The sequence below is a fragment of the Spea bombifrons genome, chromosome 3 (assembly GCF_027358695.1).
Source record: "Spea bombifrons isolate aSpeBom1 chromosome 3, aSpeBom1.2.pri, whole genome shotgun sequence".
NCBI lineage: Eukaryota > Metazoa > Chordata > Amphibia > Anura > Pelobatidae > Spea > Spea bombifrons.
The window spans coordinates 12,007,080-12,025,756 of NC_071089.1; the positions used below are offsets into that span (position 1 = coordinate 12,007,080).

Consider the following 18,677-nt stretch of genomic DNA (forward strand, 5'->3'; position numbering starts at 1 on the left):
AAGAGTAAAAATAAAAAAAACCTGTAAAAAATTTAAAGGTTCGTTTTTCTTCCTTCCAACTAAAACACAGACTGTCTGAGCTTATTATGAAGATCTCTACTTATATTTTTCCCCAGAAGACAAAAAGAAAAAAAATTGTTTACTGTCATGGTAACGGGGTCTTTCAATCTATTCAACTTTTGTCACACGTTTAAAAAAGGTTGAATTTAATATTCCCTAAAGAAAAGTATAGGAGAAAATTAACATAATTGAAGAATTGATGTTTCTAAAGCAATATTTAGTTATAAAAGTTACATACAGCAAATTAAGTGGGTCAGCACCTTAAAGAATAACTCCTTATTAGTCTAAATAGTTAACAGATGCTGGCACAGGATCATTTGTGGAGTATCTGCAGGCTAAAGCATGAACACGTGTGTAATTGCATCAACACGTGTGTAATGTGCGTCTGCTGCAGACAACCCCAAAAGAGGACAAACTTTGCAAAACGGCCCGGCCGTTCTCACTAGGTCACAATATGACATCACTTTAAAAAGTCAAAGCCTTACAAATATTTACTTTTTGGTTCACAGGTTCAAGTATCCAGAAATACAACAGTAGCTAACTATGGGCACGCCATTTTTACTTTACTGAGAGGGTGGTAGAGAAATGGAACAGCCCCCAGAAGAAGTGGTAGAGGCTTATGGTTCTCCTGACAAGACCGGGGACTGATTAAGATCTGAGTATCTACATCAGGAATAATGGGCCGTATGGTTCTTATCTGCCACTAAATTATGTTTCCATGTCCCCTGAGCAAAACAAACACTGCCATTAACCATGCATAGGCTTCACCAACGTAACACGACACCCCATTCCCTAAACTGTTCCTCCGTACTAGCGTGGTCGCATCAGCCATCTTTTTCTGCATTTCCTACGTCATCAGGAAAAACAGGCAGATTACACGAGCCACATAGTCATCTGCCGTCACATTCTACGTGTCTGTGCTGCCCCCTGCAGTAATCAGAGTGTATAACAACTACTGATCACAGCACATGTGAAATGCTGCCCCCTGCAATAATCAGGGTGTATAACAACTGCTGATCTCCTATGAGTTTATACATCCCACATCCAGCAAGGGGGCAGCACTTTACATGTGTGTCGCTGTCACATGTAACATGTGTGTCCTGGGAAAATGGCTGATGTGTTCACACTACTTTGAACTCCTCATCTATTTCCTTCCAGCGTTGACTTTCTACAACAACCGTTATCCTCTCTAATTACAACAATAGTGTGTGCAAACATATCTTTTCCAACATTAGTTTACTCTTCAATGTAGAAGATTTCTTGTGCATGTACTTCCTGCCAAATGAGAAGCTTGAGATTTTGTTGCAAAGTGAGGTTCGATAAGAGGTAATGCAACTCTTTACCTTTTATATAGGACAAAAACCAGATATTATCCCACCTTTTATGAGAAGCAATGTAGAAATCAAAATGCCATCATTTATTAGATGTAAATCAAAGGATAGCGGCAGCAGAAGTTACATTATATACAGGAGGAAAATCTTATTTAGGGAAAATGTATATTCAATCTGGATCGTATATATAGTTTGCTTATATCTCGTTTCCCAACATTATTGTCATTGGTTGGGGGGGGGTTCTGCAATTGTCTGTTGCCAAAATTTTGCTCAATTTGATTTAGCAGAAAAACCACTAAACAGAAAACGTCTGATTCATCGAGAGTGGAATTTAATGGCTTCGTAGGACTCTGAACAAGACAAGAATAGATACGGCCATATAACATCCATATGGTGTTCATTAAGATCCACCGAGAGATTTTCACAAGAGATTAAAGAAAAATCAATGACTAACGTTACTTCTTTTTCTTAGAAAATCCCCAGTGAGTTTATATTTTATGAGCTCTAAAAGAATATTAAACAGTAAAATAAAATTGAAAAATAGAATAAAATATGTTTATCAATGCACTCTGGATGGAAAAAAAAAAATCACCGTATGGGGAATTCATAATTGGGTTTTTTTATACAATTTTTTTTTTATTTAAAATAAAATCAATAAATGGAATATTTTCTTTTCTTTTTTTGTCTTTTTTAATATCCAGCCGTCAGAAATCTCTCTCCATGCTGCAAAACACAGATGGCACCAAGAGAAAAACTAGTGGACCCAAAAGGGATTAGTGAATGTAGGCATTCTGAAGACTCCACTTGATAAATACCATTCTTTTTTCCATTTAAAAAAAATATGTCCAATGGTCTACGTGGCTGCACCGCTCATGGATGAAATTACTAAGACTATACACATACCTGTTCAACGGTAACCAGTCCACAAGCGGAGTCAGACAGGTCCTGGAGGGGGAGATTTTGGCAAAGCATTCCCAAAAGGAGCGAGACTTCTTTCATACTCCTCCAGCAGCAGACAAGCACCATCTGAGCCGACACGTTACAGGACGGGCCATCTTTCCCTTTACAGAAAAGAAGAACACAAAGGTTGGATAAGGGAGACGCATACGCATGTATTATCGGCATAGAACAGGTAAGCGTTTTACTAACTGGATAACTGATAGAGGAGTGCGTTCCGAAGCTCGTAAGAACTTTTATAGTTACCCCACAAGCTTCTAAAGACTCTGTTTTATGAACACGGTCAACTCAACACCCTCTGTTGGTTAAATAAATGTACAGGTTGTATGGCAAGGGTGCCATGTTTAATATAAGCGTTCTGGTCTTCAGGTGTCACCGGAAACATATAATTACTAGTTTTCTTAGAAATGGCCCCTAATGTTTACTGAAGAGGTGGAAAGAAAAAGTTGGCCGGTTACCACCGCTGCACGTTTTACGCTTTCCACTAAAAGCAAGACAGAAGCAGGAGGAAGAGTCTTTATTTTGTACGGCGCATGTGTGTCCAAAGTAGGGATGCGGGACTGGGCTCCATCCACCTGTACAGACTCTTAACTCGATGGGGATGTTCACAGAACCTCCACGAGTGTGAAGCGGCTGCCTCAGAGGATATGCTGGGGGTAAGGCACAGATAACTAACCTATGTTAAACTAAACGTTTAAATGAAAATAGGCTGGCGATCACAAGTATTGCGTTGGGCAGCTCTTCGGCTTCCAGGAGACTATATTGGCCAAAACTATCTCCTGCTTGCCACTTCTCTTAAACTGTCCCTTTAAATAAGTAGCAGCACCCCAGCCAAACCGAAAAAGTGGATTTTCTTTACTATTTTTTATTAAGACAGCGCATCGTCCCAACAAACTCTAACCAGCTTCAGCTCCAAAAGAGAGTCTGATTGACAAACCAGTATTACTTTAAGCGACCACTTTAAATCCTCAACATTTTCCTTAAACGCAAATTCAGATGGTTTTACCGGTGTTTGTGTGGTTAAAACACCCACTCCTAACTCTAGCGTCCGTTCTGATGAACTGCGAAGATTTGAAAAAGAAATAAGAATATTGCTTTCAGAGGGATCTGCTGAGCCCCGAGCTCTTACTCCTGTTACAAGCAATTGCTTAGTATTTAGCCAAAAGAGTCCGGTTTAGAAAATCTTTTCCCATCGTTGGAAAATGAAAACATAATCAGCACAGATGCACGCCTGACCTGGAATCCAATGCAAAACAGTAGGCAGCACATATACGTATAGCTCTCTATAGGGTTCCACCTAAGACATCGCGGTCCCACAGCGCCACCAAGTGGCCATGGCACATGATCCAAAATAAAGCAACTGCACGCGTACTTGAAAAGTGCTGTGGAGGAAATTACCATCACGTGCCCTGAGGCGGAATTAATATTTTGGTGGCAGAAACGCTCAGCTTGAATGAGCCTACGGCCAACATATCATGTGCCAATGTAATAGCAGCAGCATGATGGCTCTATGTCACCGCATTACCATAATAAAGCATTGTGGGTATTACACAGAGCTCTCACTCTATTGGCGAGCGAGCAAGCAAGCTTGGCAGAATGTACGTGTAAATAGTTAGAATATAGTCTTCGGGGTCTTCACCCAAATTTCTAAGAAACACATTTTAGGAGCTATTCACTAAAGCAAGGGATGAGGGATGCATTATGAATGCCCATCCCCAATGAGCTTCTGCTGCAGGAACAGCTTGACTGGCCCTGTGCCATGTATAGTTACACGATGCAATACATAGGGGCCCATCTTCTTGGTGCAGTGGGCCCTTCATGATGAATAGTGAAAACCACAACTCTCTCTTGTCCTCTATCTCATTAGTGAATAAACGCCTTGTTTTTGTAAGGGGGTGGCTAGTGGAACAGCCAAGTACCAAAGCTTTACCAATGCTTTTTAGGTGACTTCATGATCGATAGCTAGTTACGCAACACAGGCTTTTTATTTACACTAGATGGATGATGGGGGCAGAGGGATTTTGGTCTCAAAATGGACTGTTGCTCCTGATGAGGGACACTTGGGAGGTATGCCAATGGTAGCTCCACCAAAACAGTTTGAGTTTTGAGGCACAGGCAAGTTTCTCCCACCAGAAAGGCTGATTTCGCTTGCGCCTGCTTCTGTTTGCTCAATCAATCAAAGAAGTAAAAACAAATATTAGCAGATGCACAAATTATAAGATAAAACGTACATCGTTATCCCTTTTTTGATATTGAAATTGAGGTCAGAGCCCTTTAACAAGCATTTAAACATGGATTTAGAATCACAAAACTACATGCGGCAGGAGGTCCACTGCCAACATTAGAGGAACAAGCGTCCATAGAGAGGAAAAGTCACCCAGCGCAGGCGATCTAATTTAATAGGCAGAAATGGGACATGAACATTAGGTTTCCGGGTCTTCAGGACCTGTCCACAGCACATGGGCCAAGCGCACATGGAACAAGATTTCAATAAATGGATTTATGTCAGCGCAAAGCAAACTGTTTTCAACATCCTATAAACACAGCTTCCGAAAATGTTTTAATTACTTTAATTACACGTCGTTACCTTTGGTTTCTGCACACAGGGAATCGGATGGTACGCCGTCTTCAGGGAGGAGCTGATAAAGTGGGTCATTTTCTTTCTGTAATGTTCTTGGCTGAGCAAAGTAATCATTTGTGTCCCGTGGCTGTATCTCGCTCATTATCATGTGCAACTGAGTAGCTGCTTCTACAAAAAAAAGACAATAAGATCAGTCAGCAAGTGTGAAGCAACGCAAAGCCTTGTTGGGATAAGTGCCTCCTAACCTCTGGATATTACTGGCATGAGGAAACCATGCAAGACCAGACACAGGCTAAGTTTTGGAGCCAGACAGTCTCCCCAGATTGAGATGTTCTATTTGGCCCATTAAAAAGACATGGCTGCTTGTTTATAGCCTCCTCTTCTGTCCTTGGTGTCTTACCAAAAGACAGTCCTGAATGCGAGGGAACAAGATGACGACGGGGTTTGTTTTTTTTTAGAAGGGGACACACAACTGTATAGAGTAATAAGGAGTTTCAGTCCATTAAGGAGTGAAAGCCAATTCACGACACACTAGAGAACACAATTAGCCCTGTAGTTAGACTATTGTTATAAATCTCGGGAGAATATCTAACAATAGCCAACAGCAGGGTTAACATGTTCACAACTCTCCGAACTTAGGACATTTCAACCACTCAACATCTGCTGAGTTTGTGAAGAGAGAACGTCTAATGGTGAAGCTTGTCTATGACTGTAGAGGGGCATTTGTAAGTAAATGTTGTTCCGTACCAGGAGTTATATATGAGCTGTTTGTTGATGCTACATAAATATAGATAACTGAAACATGAGTCTTTTGGGAATAGGGATATAAAGTCATACATTACCAGTGTCATTGTCCATAGGCATAAGACCTTCCGGGGATGAACTATGAACAACCGGAGAGACAACCTCAGAGAGTCTGTATGACATTGAGATGAGCTCCGATATCAGCTGCCTCCATTCTGCCACCATTGAGAGGTCCCTAGATACAGAGATAATGCTTCTGATTATTCACCCCAGTGAATGCATTGAACTACAATATTGGAGTGATTACCACGAAGACACCACAATGCTTTCCTGCAAGTTCACTTTGGCATCATCATCAAGGAGGAAAGGTTCAAACTTGCATAAACTTAACGTTCTTTGATACGTTGACAAAAAAGTTGCGCAGAAGGGTAACTTGTGAGAAATAAAAACAATACTCGATACTACGCTGTTCTAAAGGGGCTGGATAGGCAATTCGTCACAAGTCGCTTACTAATGAAAACACTCCAAGCTTGGCGAAACCACTATGGCAACTCAAGAAGAGATTAATTACATGGCGTTTTTGGTAGGAGGCGGAAATGAAAAGGAGCCATCTAAAGCCAGGGATCAAGACAATATTTATCACGTGGTTCACCTTTCCTTGCCCGAGGTAAACATAAGGAGTCACTTAACTGCGAGCTGACCCGCTGGCCAAAGGGTCGCGGTTCAATGAGGCTGACTGATGGTTGCCGAACATCACTTACTTTAGAGAGAGCTGCCGTAACACTCCGCTAACACAATGCACTCTGCCGTACAAAGGGAACGACGCCGCGGCTTCCAGCAAGGACCTTTCAGCTTGCAAAATTTCATTTTCAAGGCTGCCCATCAATAACCTGACAACTGAAACAAGGTTACATTGTGCGAGTTAAATGAAACGTGAAAACGCCTCGGAGTTTAGAAGTGCCGTGAATACACCCGAGTAACAAAGTGGAATAATTTACAATTTTCAATGCGTTAATAATCGTTACAGTTCTACTTTAAAAGCACTTGAAACAAGGCTCCTGAATTCACCCCCCAAAAAACCCAACAATGTTTAGAATAACGCAAAACGCCTGATATTTTTTTGGTATAAGAGGCAAGATACGAATACATTCAAGGAACTTTTAAGAGTAAAGAATTCAATCTACTGCCAAGTCGAAATGCAGAACGGCCCTAAAGGGACACAAAGAGAGCATTTAATTTACCGTATTCCTAGAATTTTAAGTATATTGGGGGGGTGCAAGCTGTTTTGGAAGCAGTCCACATGTTCATGGTAAGAATGACGTGAAAAGCACAACAGCTAAAGTGCAGAAAAATATCACGAAACGTGTTTTCTTAGAAAAAGGCTTTTTTTTTTTTTTTTTTTTTTTTAAAGAGACGCCTCCACGGATTTTTTTAATCACCGTGTTTTAACACACAAAAAACAATACATTTTAGAACAAAACCTTTGAAAAGTATCTTAATAAATGGTATCTTCACAAAACTGTTGCAGTAGAAATTAGAGTTTTAAGTTGCAATAAATATTTTTTTTGTTTAAATTATTCCTCTTCTCCTCGATAGCTAAATAATTACATAGCCTATGTCTGCTTTCCCTCTGCAAAATAAATAAAAAACTACAGCTTGATCCAATTAAAAGGCTCTGGTATTCTTTGCCCTCAAGGAATTGGAGGCTATGACATAAAAATAAAGTTCTAATTATAGTACAGAAGCAAACCACTCCACAACATGTACAAATTCAGCTGTTCACACTTTAATATAAACTTCATACAGAAAATTATTAAAAAAATTAAATTAAAATAAATGAAGGCTACTTTTCCTCCTAAAGGACTTCTAGACAAGCTTTGGATAGATCGGATTTACATTCGGTAATAAAATAAGAACGTTACAAATTAAATCTATTACAACTGTTAATGACAAAGAACGATTGCAATAAATCTCAGGGGAGAAAAAAAGTTATTTTTTTAGTAAGCTGAAAAATATCTGAATATCTCAAAAGTTTTCTGGCCCATGTGTCCTTTTTAAGTTGATAAATATGCAAGTCATGATATAAGCGAAGGGATCCTTGGTAATGAAAAAAAATCTGAAATCATTCGTAAATTTGATGGTTAATTTAGGGAAAAGGGTCATTAAAATAGAAAATAAAAAGAGATTGGGGCTATTGGACTTTTTAAAGGATTTCTTCAACAATACCCTGTTTCAGTTAGACCATAAAGGGCAAAATCGTAAAAGTCGAGCAATGAGCTGAGAGTTGCTATGGTGACAGAAACATTCTGCCCCAGAATTACACTTTATACCTCCAGGTTGGAGTTTGTGGGTCTCTTTAACCTTGTTGGAATAAGTTGTCAAATATCTCTTTATAAAAGCTGCTATTCCCACTATATCTTGAGCCAGATGCGCCTGCTTTTTGGAGCCCTGTGCAAAAATATTTAATGGCCCATGACTAGCAATAATTCATAAACTAGGAAAACAATATTTGTTTATAAAACACGTTACAGTAACGCGGTTATCACTTGCAAAAGTCTCTCTTCCCCATCTTCAGAATACACAGCTAAGCAACTACTCCATGCGATCACACAGCAGCCCCATTCTTGCCTCGGATACACGTTTAAGGCCATCACATTCACCATCAGCTTTAAGAACTCACCAGAGTAGGTATTTTTTTCCACGAGGCTGGCTTTAGGGTTTGGAAGAGCCGACGGTCTGTGTCGGTTCTGTATCCGATTTTCTAGCGCAGTCTGGAGTCCTTCTTGGTAGATCAAGAAGTTCAGGAGGTAGGAAGCCGTCACGCAGTCAAAGTGCTTTGTACTTGTGCTTAAGTTCAGAGCCGCTTCCAACAATATACTCAGCTTTTTGGGGTCCTAAAAACGTATATTAAAAATACACACATTACTAATTACGTAAAACTGTGTTATAGTGTGTGTGTTCGTACACACCAAAAACGCCAAGTAAAATGTTATCCTATATACTTCTATCACGCATAAACATTTACAAATAATATCTTTAGGTGAAGGATCTTGAAGTATAATGGAGTAAAAGCAATAGGGAACAGCGGACGAGAGGAAGGCAAAGATGGGGAGAAGAAAATGGAAGAAAAAAAACAAAACAAAGGAGATCCAGAAGAAAGTGATCATGATGACGGACAGGTAACATTTAGGATTAAAAGAGATTTATAATTCTTGTGTTTTAAATGGTGAGTGACTATTTTAAAAAGGACAATAAGAAAATGAAGCTACGATAACACTGATGCATAATGTGTGATTGTGATTAAAGTATTTAGAAATATAACTTCGCATAAGATTCTTTACTATTTTTAGGTTTTAGGTTATATGGAATGTATCGGCCATGCTTGTATTCTGTTATCAATCAATGTATATCTTATATCAAGTGAACAAATAAAAAACAAAATAGTAACAGAGAGCAGATGATATGAGGATTGATGATTGATGTCAGAGAAGATTGGTATAACGGATGTATAAGTGAGGTGTATGAGTACGATGATGGTAAAAGTGAGATTGGAGTGCACTCAATACATTGGGTCAAAGCGTGGACTTAAGAATTATTTTCATTTGCTTAAGATTTTTATAGGGTCTATTCTCATGGATATATAAGTTTTTTGAATAATTAGTGTCGGTCAGACTCTCACTTTTGCCATGAGTTCTGTTGCTGAGTTGAGTTGGCACTTAGCATGGAGATAGTCTAGAAGTTCACCATGCTCTCCCACTACCAGTACTCACAGCCTGCCAAGAATCATCCCTGGGTTTAGCGAATAGGAAAGGCAGAGATTGCTGAATTCAGTGCATAGTCGCTAAAAACTTCATTGATTAGTGAAGACCGGGTGACGATGGACAAACAAAGGGTGTGTTTTATGTCACGGGCCGATAAAATAACATTTTTGCCATACGGCTTCGATTACCTCAAGGCCTAAAACAGATGGCGGCAGCTTTCTGAGAAGTTCAAACGCAAGATTTTTCACTTCCTCAAAGGTGTTACTGAAGCACTCTAAGAGAGCGCGGACATTGTTACCGCTGACCGACCGAGCGAGCGCAAACACAGCCTGACAAGAGCCTGTGAAAAGAGATCATTAGAAGCGGGAACAAAAACTCTAATCACTTTCTGCTTCACGAGACAAAACTTGTTAAGCTTTATGGTTCCCAATAAAGCCACACTCGGAGTTACGGATGTGAAGTATGAGATGCAGATGTATATCCCGCTCATATGAAAAAGATCAAAGGCAGTTGTTGGGTTCACATGCCGAGAACAATGAAGTTTAACTCCTGAGTTGCCCGAGGGGATTAAATATATGGTGCGGGGCACCCTGTCTACGAAAGGATTAAGGAATGGTGACACACATACACACATGCTTACACAACATAACCAACATTCTATAAAAGCTACTGCATAAAAAAACAACTGGCTTATTTACATCTCACTACACGGTCCTGTTATTTAAATCTTGATGAGCTTTCTGCCTCTGGAGCAAGTCATTAGGTTTCCCAAGATGTGGGGTCATGTAACCCTGTTCAAAGTGATTAATAGAGGTCAAGTTGGTTGTCTTTGCACCAAAGTCCTTTCATTCAATGGTTTATGCCGCCCCCCCGGGGTACAGAACCCAAGACCCATTCCCCTCAAACCCCAGCATGGGGTAGCTGTTTACAACCTGTCTGTACGAACAGAAGGGAGCAGGGAATGCTCAAAACGTTAAAGGAAAATCAAGGCTGACATAATGAATAACAAAGGCTAAGCACGGGTCCGTTAGAAAAACATATTTTCCGGGAGATCTGGTGGGATAGTTCTAGAGCCGGCTCAGGACCTGGCAATAGCGCCCTCTATAGCTGCCGTTGTATTACAGACCCCCTCCATATTCAACAACCCTTAAAAAATGATGTGGCACAGACAACTGGAATATCCAAAACAGAGATTAGTTATATTCTTATACAATGCTGTAGATCCTACATGCTTCAGAAAAGGAGCGGAAATGGAGACTTTAAGCAGACCTGGAACTGATAATTTCAGACATTTTCTTGAACTGCACAAGTTGCTGGCTCACCTTCAACAGGAAATATTTCAGCGATAGATCCCAAAATAGTTAAGGCCGAAAACCTTGTTGGATGCGAAGAACCAGGGAAGAGAGACTCAAAAAGATAGTTTGCTACAGACGTCATGAATTCCTGGAACGAGAAAAAGAATTGGAACATCTGGGAGTTTGTTTTTGTGTGGGAAAAGAACTCCCAGAAACTGATATGCAACGCATTAGCGCGTTATTAAACATTACACTCATACCAGACGGTGAAAACAGTCGCCCAGAAAAGGCTTTTTAAACATTAAACAAAATACCATCATTATTTCACTACCAAAGCGACATAGTGCGCCAGCCCCATCTGTGGGTGGAAGGATGAGCGGCGAACAGGCTGGCTGACCACATGGAAGATGGTGCACAACAACAGATGGACAGACTCAAGATACTCAACCATGAACTCTACAACAGTCAACAAACAAGTGCGAGATCTACTACCCTGCCTCCATCTCAAAGAGGCCACGGTCGCCATGAAATCCCATGTTGCTTGTTCCCACTGGCACCACCAAACACCAACCTAAATATTGTGTATTCCGTCACAGTGGAACGTGACTCTACTGGAAGACTATTCAATGAATTACGTGAGAAAACCCTCCATGTATGTTATGTACACAAAATGATTCTACTCCAAGGCTCAGAGTTTGAAGATCGCTCTAATTACAGTAGCAACTAATAAAATGGATCAGTGTGAGGAATCCGCAGGTTTCTACCATGTTAAAAACCCCTTTTTTCCCACCAGGATCCCCCTTTTTATTCATAACTCTCACAACTTCATCTTCTGAATTCATTTTTGCCTTATCCATTTTTTCTCCAAAACGAGGAGACCTTAAATCCCATATTCCCCTGATCCTCATTTTAAGATTAAAAATGATTTAAACGTAAGTGTCAAAATAGAAAGATTCCCAGGTGAGAAAAGGTCGTTATAAAAGTAAATCCCTTACTCTGTATTGCTGGAGAGCCGCAGATGGATCCAGAGCACATGCTTTCTCTTCCGCTGATCTCTTTAGGTTTTTGCTCTGTTCGTGTTTACACAGAGCTTGAGAACTTTCCTGTATGCGGCAAAAGAGCTAAAAAAACAAAAGAAAACAAGACAGCGTCATACACTTTTTATTATAAATATATGTCCATTGAAGCCAAATTTACACGAAGAAGACATGTCTACTTTTGGGGAAGGCATCAGTGAAGGAGACTCTTTTGGCACAAAGCACCGCCGTGTCATTTGCTTCCCCATACATTATGCCCTAGTAGCCAGATTAAGTCTTGAACCCAGCATTCACTCGCCCTGCTTTACCTTCCTCATCAGGTAGCACAGCTGCTGTCTTACAGATGGAGACTGGCAGTTTAAGTTATACTTGAGAAAGAATAGGACCAAGTTCATCTCGTCTAGTGACACCACCTCTGTGGTCCAATGGCTTTCACACAGTAGACCCAGAGCATCGACCCTAACCTGTAAAGAAAAGAAAAAATACATTTAAAGAAGACCTAATGATTCGGAGTCTTTATGTCTGCCAATATTACAAAAGAACGCTCCATGGTTGGGCTCCCATACATGTACATCTGCCCATTTGCCCACATGCGGACACATACGAAATGCTTATACAATAATAATCTTATTGGTGCCTGCTGAGAGGATGCGTCGGGGTATAAATTGCTTCAAACTAAGGAGTGAAATAAAGAGGAAAACTTGTGGTCAATTACATGCAAGCAATGGAGAAAACTCATCTTTACAACAATTGAGGACGTTAACGTGTCTTGAGGAGGTGGACTGGTGGGCTTTGTGGCATCCGTTCTTTCTAAAATTCTAAATTGTAGTTTTAATTGTATTTAGGGGCATTTTATCTACAAATTAAGTGCTTCTGACTACCCCGAAAAGGACAGAGACGATCATCATCGATCAATGGCAGGATTAAGTATAATGGCCTTATCCCTACTCCCTGTGGGACAGACAAACCCCGTCACGGGAAGCACTCCATGCTCAGACTCCATCGGGGAAGTGGAGCAGGTTATCCTCCATTTCGCCTAGCTTTCCCTGAACCGTTTGAACACTCATGTCAGGAACTGCTTTCCCTCGGAACAATCAAGGAACGATACTTACAAAGTACATTATATTTTATTTATACAGTGCTAACAATATACGCAGTCCATATACCCAAAGGGTCTGACAAAACTAGAAGTGACAGACTAAGACGGACTGATACATGAGGTAAAAGGGGCCCGGCTCACAAGCTTACAATCTAGAGGGGACGGGGTGAAGAAAGGCATAAGGGGTGAGAGTCCTAGCTGCAAAGATTGTACGTTTATTAGAAAACGTTTGAATATCGAGTGGGTGAAAGCGAGTTAAAGGAGGTATGGGGGCAGCACACGTGAAGTCTTGTAAGAAGCAAAAGGAAGACATTTTATGGAGCATATGGCAGAACGTGCAAAACTACTTTCCTTTCTGTGCCACTTCTCTCTATAATTCCAAACATAAGTGGGTCAGGAGCAATGATTCTGATGGAACTGGTCAAGTTCCAAAGTGGGAAGAAATAACCATGAAATTCACACGACAGGATGGTGCCCTGCTACAACCTAAAGTTTTACTACATATACCGTATTTGCTCGATTATAAGACGAGGTTTTTTTCAGAGCAAATGCTCTGAAAAATACCCCTCGTCTTCTAATCGGGGTCGTCTTCTAATCAGACCTCAAATAGAGGTCTGATTAGGAGACTAAGATCCAGATCCCCCGCACCGCTGCAGGGGACCTGGATCCTCCTGTCTCACCCGACCCCCCCCCCATACACACACTTACCGGTGCTTCCTGCTTTGTTGCCGGGGCAGCGGGTTGACGTCTACGCGATGCGCGTAGACAACGTCCGCTGCAGCCGGAAGGAGGTGTGGCTAGCAGTGGGGGTTGTCTGCGTCCGTCGCATAGACCTTCCCCGACTGTCAGAGTCGGGGAAAGTATACGCGACGGACGCATACAAACCCCCGCTGCTAGCCACACCTCCTTCCGGCTGCAGCAGAAGGCGACGTCAACCCGCTGCCCCGGCTGGAAGCACCGGTAAGAGAGGGGGGAGAGCGGGGGAAGGGGGGTGAGAGAGAGAGGGGGGGGAGAGAGAGAGGGGGTGAGAGAGAGAGGGGGTGAGAGAGAGAGGGGGTGAGAGAGAGAGAGAGAGAGAGAGAGAGAGAGAGAGTGTGTGTGTTAGTTAAATGGGGTTATAGGGTGTGTGTGTGTTAAATGGGGGCATAGGGCATTTCTGGAGTGGCGTTAAGGGGGCATTTAATAGAGCACTCTGCCTCCTGAAATGCCTTATACCTCCCTATATGCCACTCTGCCCCATAATATGCCTTTTAACCCCCTAAATGGCAGAGTGGCATATAGGGGTATAAGGCATTTCTGGAGGCAGAGTGCTCTATACAATGCCTTTTAACTCCCTTAATGCCACTCTGCCTCCTGAAATGCCTTATACCTCCCTATGTGCCACTCTGCCCCATAATATGCATTTTAACCCCCTAAATGCCAGAATGGGATATAGGGGTATAAGGCATTTCTGGAGGCAGAGTGGCACATAGGGGGTCAAAAGGCATACCATGGGGCACAGTGGCATATAGAGGGTTAAGAGGCATATCATGGGCCACAGTGCCATATTGGAGTGGCAAGCCTGGGGGCAGATGTGCGTAACTGGGGGACAGTTTGGAAAATACAAGAAATAAAAACAAAAGAAATCTTTTTCTCAATCATAGCTTTTATTAAAAAAAAGAGTTTACATGAATTAACATTTACTGGTAAAACTTTTTTCCTTTGGGGTCGTCTTATATTCAGGCTTTTTCTTTTTTTCCTAAGTTAATATTCAGATTTTGGGGGGTCGTCTTATAATCGAGCAAATACGGTAATTAAGCGTACAAAATATGTAATCCACTTTTAAAACTTAAACAATCTGAAACCCTAAAAAAAATTACATTAAACCGCCACTAAATGCCATACCGGAATACCAGGGGGTTAAGGTCCTAGCACCCATCATGTGACTGGTGAAAGCTAATCTGTGATCATTGTCCTAACATAAGTGCTGCCCAGCATCAGAGAAAAATATCTGGTAAATCCAACAAGCCCATATCTATGCATGCAAAGCCCTTCCTTGACAGAAGAAAGGTACTATTCATTATTTGCTGGCACAGAACATCCAAATATTTACACAATTCTACAACAAAATATCAGTAGGCGCCACAGATATCATGTTACCGCTAAAAAGAAAGAGCACTCTTAGCATTTATTGTCTAATTATGTTGATCTAGTGAAAATACAGAGATTAAAGTGATATTTTTAATACAGATTACAATAATTGGTGGCAGTGAACCAACTGGAAACTAATCAAGAGACAGTCTAGGCCACGTCCCAATCACTTTACTATGATTCTTTACTGGAACCTCAAGAACTCTGTGGAAGGGATCTGCAGCAAGATAACTCACTTACCGCTGTAAGGAAACCTTATCTCATCTGACACTTTAATGGTCTGTTTAATTCAGGGTCAACCAGATGGGATAAAACCATACCTGGTCATGGATGTGGACCAAGCCTTGCTGGATTAAGGATACAGAGACCACTCCACTCCACACGTAGTTTTCTGTAAATCTTATGTGCCCATGGGATCGGGCTGTCCTCAAACACGCCATCAAAGCACCAAGGGCACCACGATTATTAGCAGAGCCTAAAAAAAGGGAAATATATATTTTATTTTTAAATAAAAAAAAAAACAAAAAAACAGGACATGCATACTATACAAAAATAACAATAAGTTACTCACTATATGAAAAAAGGCACATTTGGGCGGTTTCTGCATTAAAACTGCCAAAACTAGCGGTTCTACACTTACCAACATTTGTTGTAGCGGAGGATCGCAGAATCTCTATCATGTAATTAAGGCTTGCAAGGCTGCATTTCAGTAATTTGGGTAAATAGTAATCGATGATGTACGTGGTTTGGTTTATCTCTCCCTCACATAATCGTAAGAGAAGAGGAGAGACCCAGGCATCATGCCACTGATCGATCCAGGAGTTTTCTCCATTTTTCGTCATGAGCTGGTTTTTGTGGTTCACAAACATTGCCTCCAAGAGATTACTGGCGTAGGGTGCAAAAGACTGGTCTCCCATAACATCCAGAATCTGGACTGGGATTGACTGATCGACAGCCAAAATTTGTTCAGCTCCTACACACTCCACGAGACAAGCGAGGGAGGCGTACTTCCCTTTGGAGTGCCACTCTAAGTCTAATAATTTGTGTGTCAGTTCCGAAAGAAACAGGTCTTCGGCCTCATCCTTTTCCGAAACAGCAGCTTTGTGGATCTGGAGGAGGTTTTTGAAAATGACTTTGGTCTGGTGACGTATGGCGTCCAGCGGATGTTCCCAGTGGATGTACACATATTCCAGAAGCTTGCCACACGCAGCAGAACTCCCTCTAAGGCTGGGTTTCAAGTCTGAGGAGCATGACCTGAGGACGTCCAGGGCCGAGGATGTCCAGAGGGCTAATGTTCTGGATAGAAACATAGCTGTGCTTGATTCTTTTAAACTGGAGAAAAGAAAAAGAAAACAAATGGCTGACCACCTTTTGCTTTAAGGGGTGTCCCCCAAAGGTAAACACACACAGAAACGGACAGATCAGTTATCCGCTTGGTACATTACCGTGAGCTCAGCGTCAGTAATGTCGATAAAAGGTCAAGCAGCAGTTTATCCCCACTGTCTCCCATGCTGCCATTCTTCCACCCCAGCATGGCCAGAGATCCCTGACAGAGAAAGAGCATCGCTGTGTCGGAGAGATCTTTACACCGACTACCACAGGAACTCATAAACCAGCCTGGCACAGCGTCTGGATCCAGAGAACCGAGGACCACGTCGCTAACCTGCAAGGGCACCATTAAACACACTGACATTAATCAATAACTCTGGCACGGAGGAGACAGAAGAAAACTGAGACAAGCCTTCACAATGCCCTGTATTTACCAACAGAGATTCCAGAACCTTACTCTACAAAGAAACTGTGACAGACGATAGGATTAATGATCACACAGGGTCTGCTCCAATTCGTCACTTACATTCATACATAAACCTGGTGATATTTCTATAGGAAAATTTAATTGGCAAAACATTTAATACGGCTCTGGGCAAGCTTGTATCTCCTGTCATTTATTTACACAAAGTCATTTACTCAGATAAGTCCAAAGCATCCAACAGGGATGTACAGGGAAGATCTGTAAAAGGTGGCAGGGATCAACTGCCCCTTGGGCTTCTTGGATTTAAAGATATCGGGCAAGTCCTCATGTAGCCACAGGGTTATATTTGTGTCCACACAGTCCCATTTGGTGAATGTGGATGGGGTCTTAACTCTCGAATCAGAGATATAAAGATCTGTGTCTAAAATTGCTCTTTGGATACTTGTAAAGAGCCTTCCAACTTTTACACTGTAAACACTAGTGTTTTGGGATAAAGTGACTAAGACTACAGCTAATTACAGTGCACTGAATCATGAAACACACGAGAAGTATACTTGCCAACTTAGGGAGCTTTTCGCCGTCCTCAAACATCGTCTTTAAGTAAAGAATGACCGCCATCCCTGATGTACTTTGAACGTTTTGCAAGAGGTCCTCTGGGAAGAGAAGGACATAAAGTACACGCCATTTTCAAAATATTTGCCTCTGGGACATAATCCTTTAGGTTTATTACTTTAACATGTGAACACAGTGAGCAAATAAAACATGCATGGGATAAGAATATGGTTACCCCAGCCTAAGACAAGACCGATTAACATTTAAGTCTTTACATCAGGAAAAATTGGCAGATTAGATGGGCTGAACGGTTCTTAACTGCCATCAAATTCTAGGTTTCCTTTTATATGCACTAAAATTACCAAGAACCCAGATTGGCAAGGTTCCTTCTTTTACTAGTGACTTTTGTCCACTGCCAAGAAGTTGGACCTGTCCTCGCCTCCGATTGTATTGTTACCCTCAGTTTGTTCTACTGACAGTCCCTCACTTAACTCAACACAGCTCTTGGGAAAGTTGAAGTTAAAATTAATTCTAAATGTTCTAAAGTTAGATCAAATTTTTTTCTCCCAAAAGGTAACGCTTTTCCCATTTACAAGGTGCCGTGACTATTATTCAGTTATTTTCAAAACAAGTCAGGTCTTCTGAAAGTAAGAGTTCTTCCACCTGGGCAGAACATACTGTATTCATTATTCAGCGCTTACCATCCATGATTATTTCAGTGAAGCAAGACAGCAGATCACACATAGTCTTCCAAAGAGGTGACCGGTCGTCTGCCCGTAGCGCGGTCCTTATGGGTTCCTGAACCTTCTGCACCAGAACCATGGAAAACTTCACAGCTGTTAACAAGTCGTGCATCAGCTGCGTCTGAGCAAGACCGTTACCAAGGACTTTCCTAACGGGAAAATAAAAGAAGGTTCTTTATTCCTTCTTTATTCCTAAAAGAAGGTTCTTTACAGTTTGAAGCAGAACGAGGCACTGCTCTGGGGTTTGAAATACAGATCTTAATTTTTATAAGTTATAGCATCACCAACGGCCTTGATTAAGTTACATCGCTTGCAAAATCAACACAAGTTGAGCAGAAGACCTAAAGGGTCTGTCAAAAATTCCCATTAACCAAGAGTCAAATACTTTGTAAGTACGATATATTCATTATTCACCAAAAGAGAATCCCTCTATACACTTGCATGCCAAAAAAAAACACACACACCTGTTACCTTAAAGGTAACACTCGGCTACCATGTGCATTAAACCGGCCGGCATGACATTTACCACTTGTGGCGTTTCTTGCATGTAAAATACCAACAAACTATTAAATTGGATGTAATTAAGTTTACGAATCGATGGGACCTGTATTCAAGATGATCATCCGCATAAGAA

The 18,677-nt window shown here is 41.3% G+C and overlaps 1 protein-coding gene across 1 annotated transcript in view; it reads right to left on the minus strand.

The window, feature by feature from the left end:
- Nucleotides 1-18,677, minus strand: part of THADA (THADA armadillo repeat containing) — a 194,516-nt gene that overhangs the window by 169,979 nt on the left and 5,860 nt on the right. Inside the window, exons 8-21 of the mRNA XM_053458824.1 lie at nucleotides 18,002-18,192; nucleotides 17,307-17,401; nucleotides 16,441-16,658; nucleotides 15,636-16,327; nucleotides 15,316-15,470; nucleotides 12,075-12,230; nucleotides 11,725-11,850; nucleotides 10,757-10,877; nucleotides 9,623-9,774; nucleotides 8,354-8,567; nucleotides 6,435-6,570; nucleotides 5,772-5,908; nucleotides 4,936-5,097; nucleotides 2,295-2,452 (exon numbers count right to left, since the gene is read on the minus strand). Coding sequence (XP_053314799.1) covers nucleotides 2,295-2,452; nucleotides 4,936-5,097; nucleotides 5,772-5,908; nucleotides 6,435-6,570; nucleotides 8,354-8,567; nucleotides 9,623-9,774; nucleotides 10,757-10,877; nucleotides 11,725-11,850; nucleotides 12,075-12,230; nucleotides 15,316-15,470; nucleotides 15,636-16,327; nucleotides 16,441-16,658; nucleotides 17,307-17,401; nucleotides 18,002-18,192 — 2,713 coding nt within the window. The remainder of the gene's footprint in view (nucleotides 1-2,294; nucleotides 2,453-4,935; nucleotides 5,098-5,771; nucleotides 5,909-6,434; nucleotides 6,571-8,353; nucleotides 8,568-9,622; nucleotides 9,775-10,756; nucleotides 10,878-11,724; nucleotides 11,851-12,074; nucleotides 12,231-15,315; nucleotides 15,471-15,635; nucleotides 16,328-16,440; nucleotides 16,659-17,306; nucleotides 17,402-18,001; nucleotides 18,193-18,677) is intronic.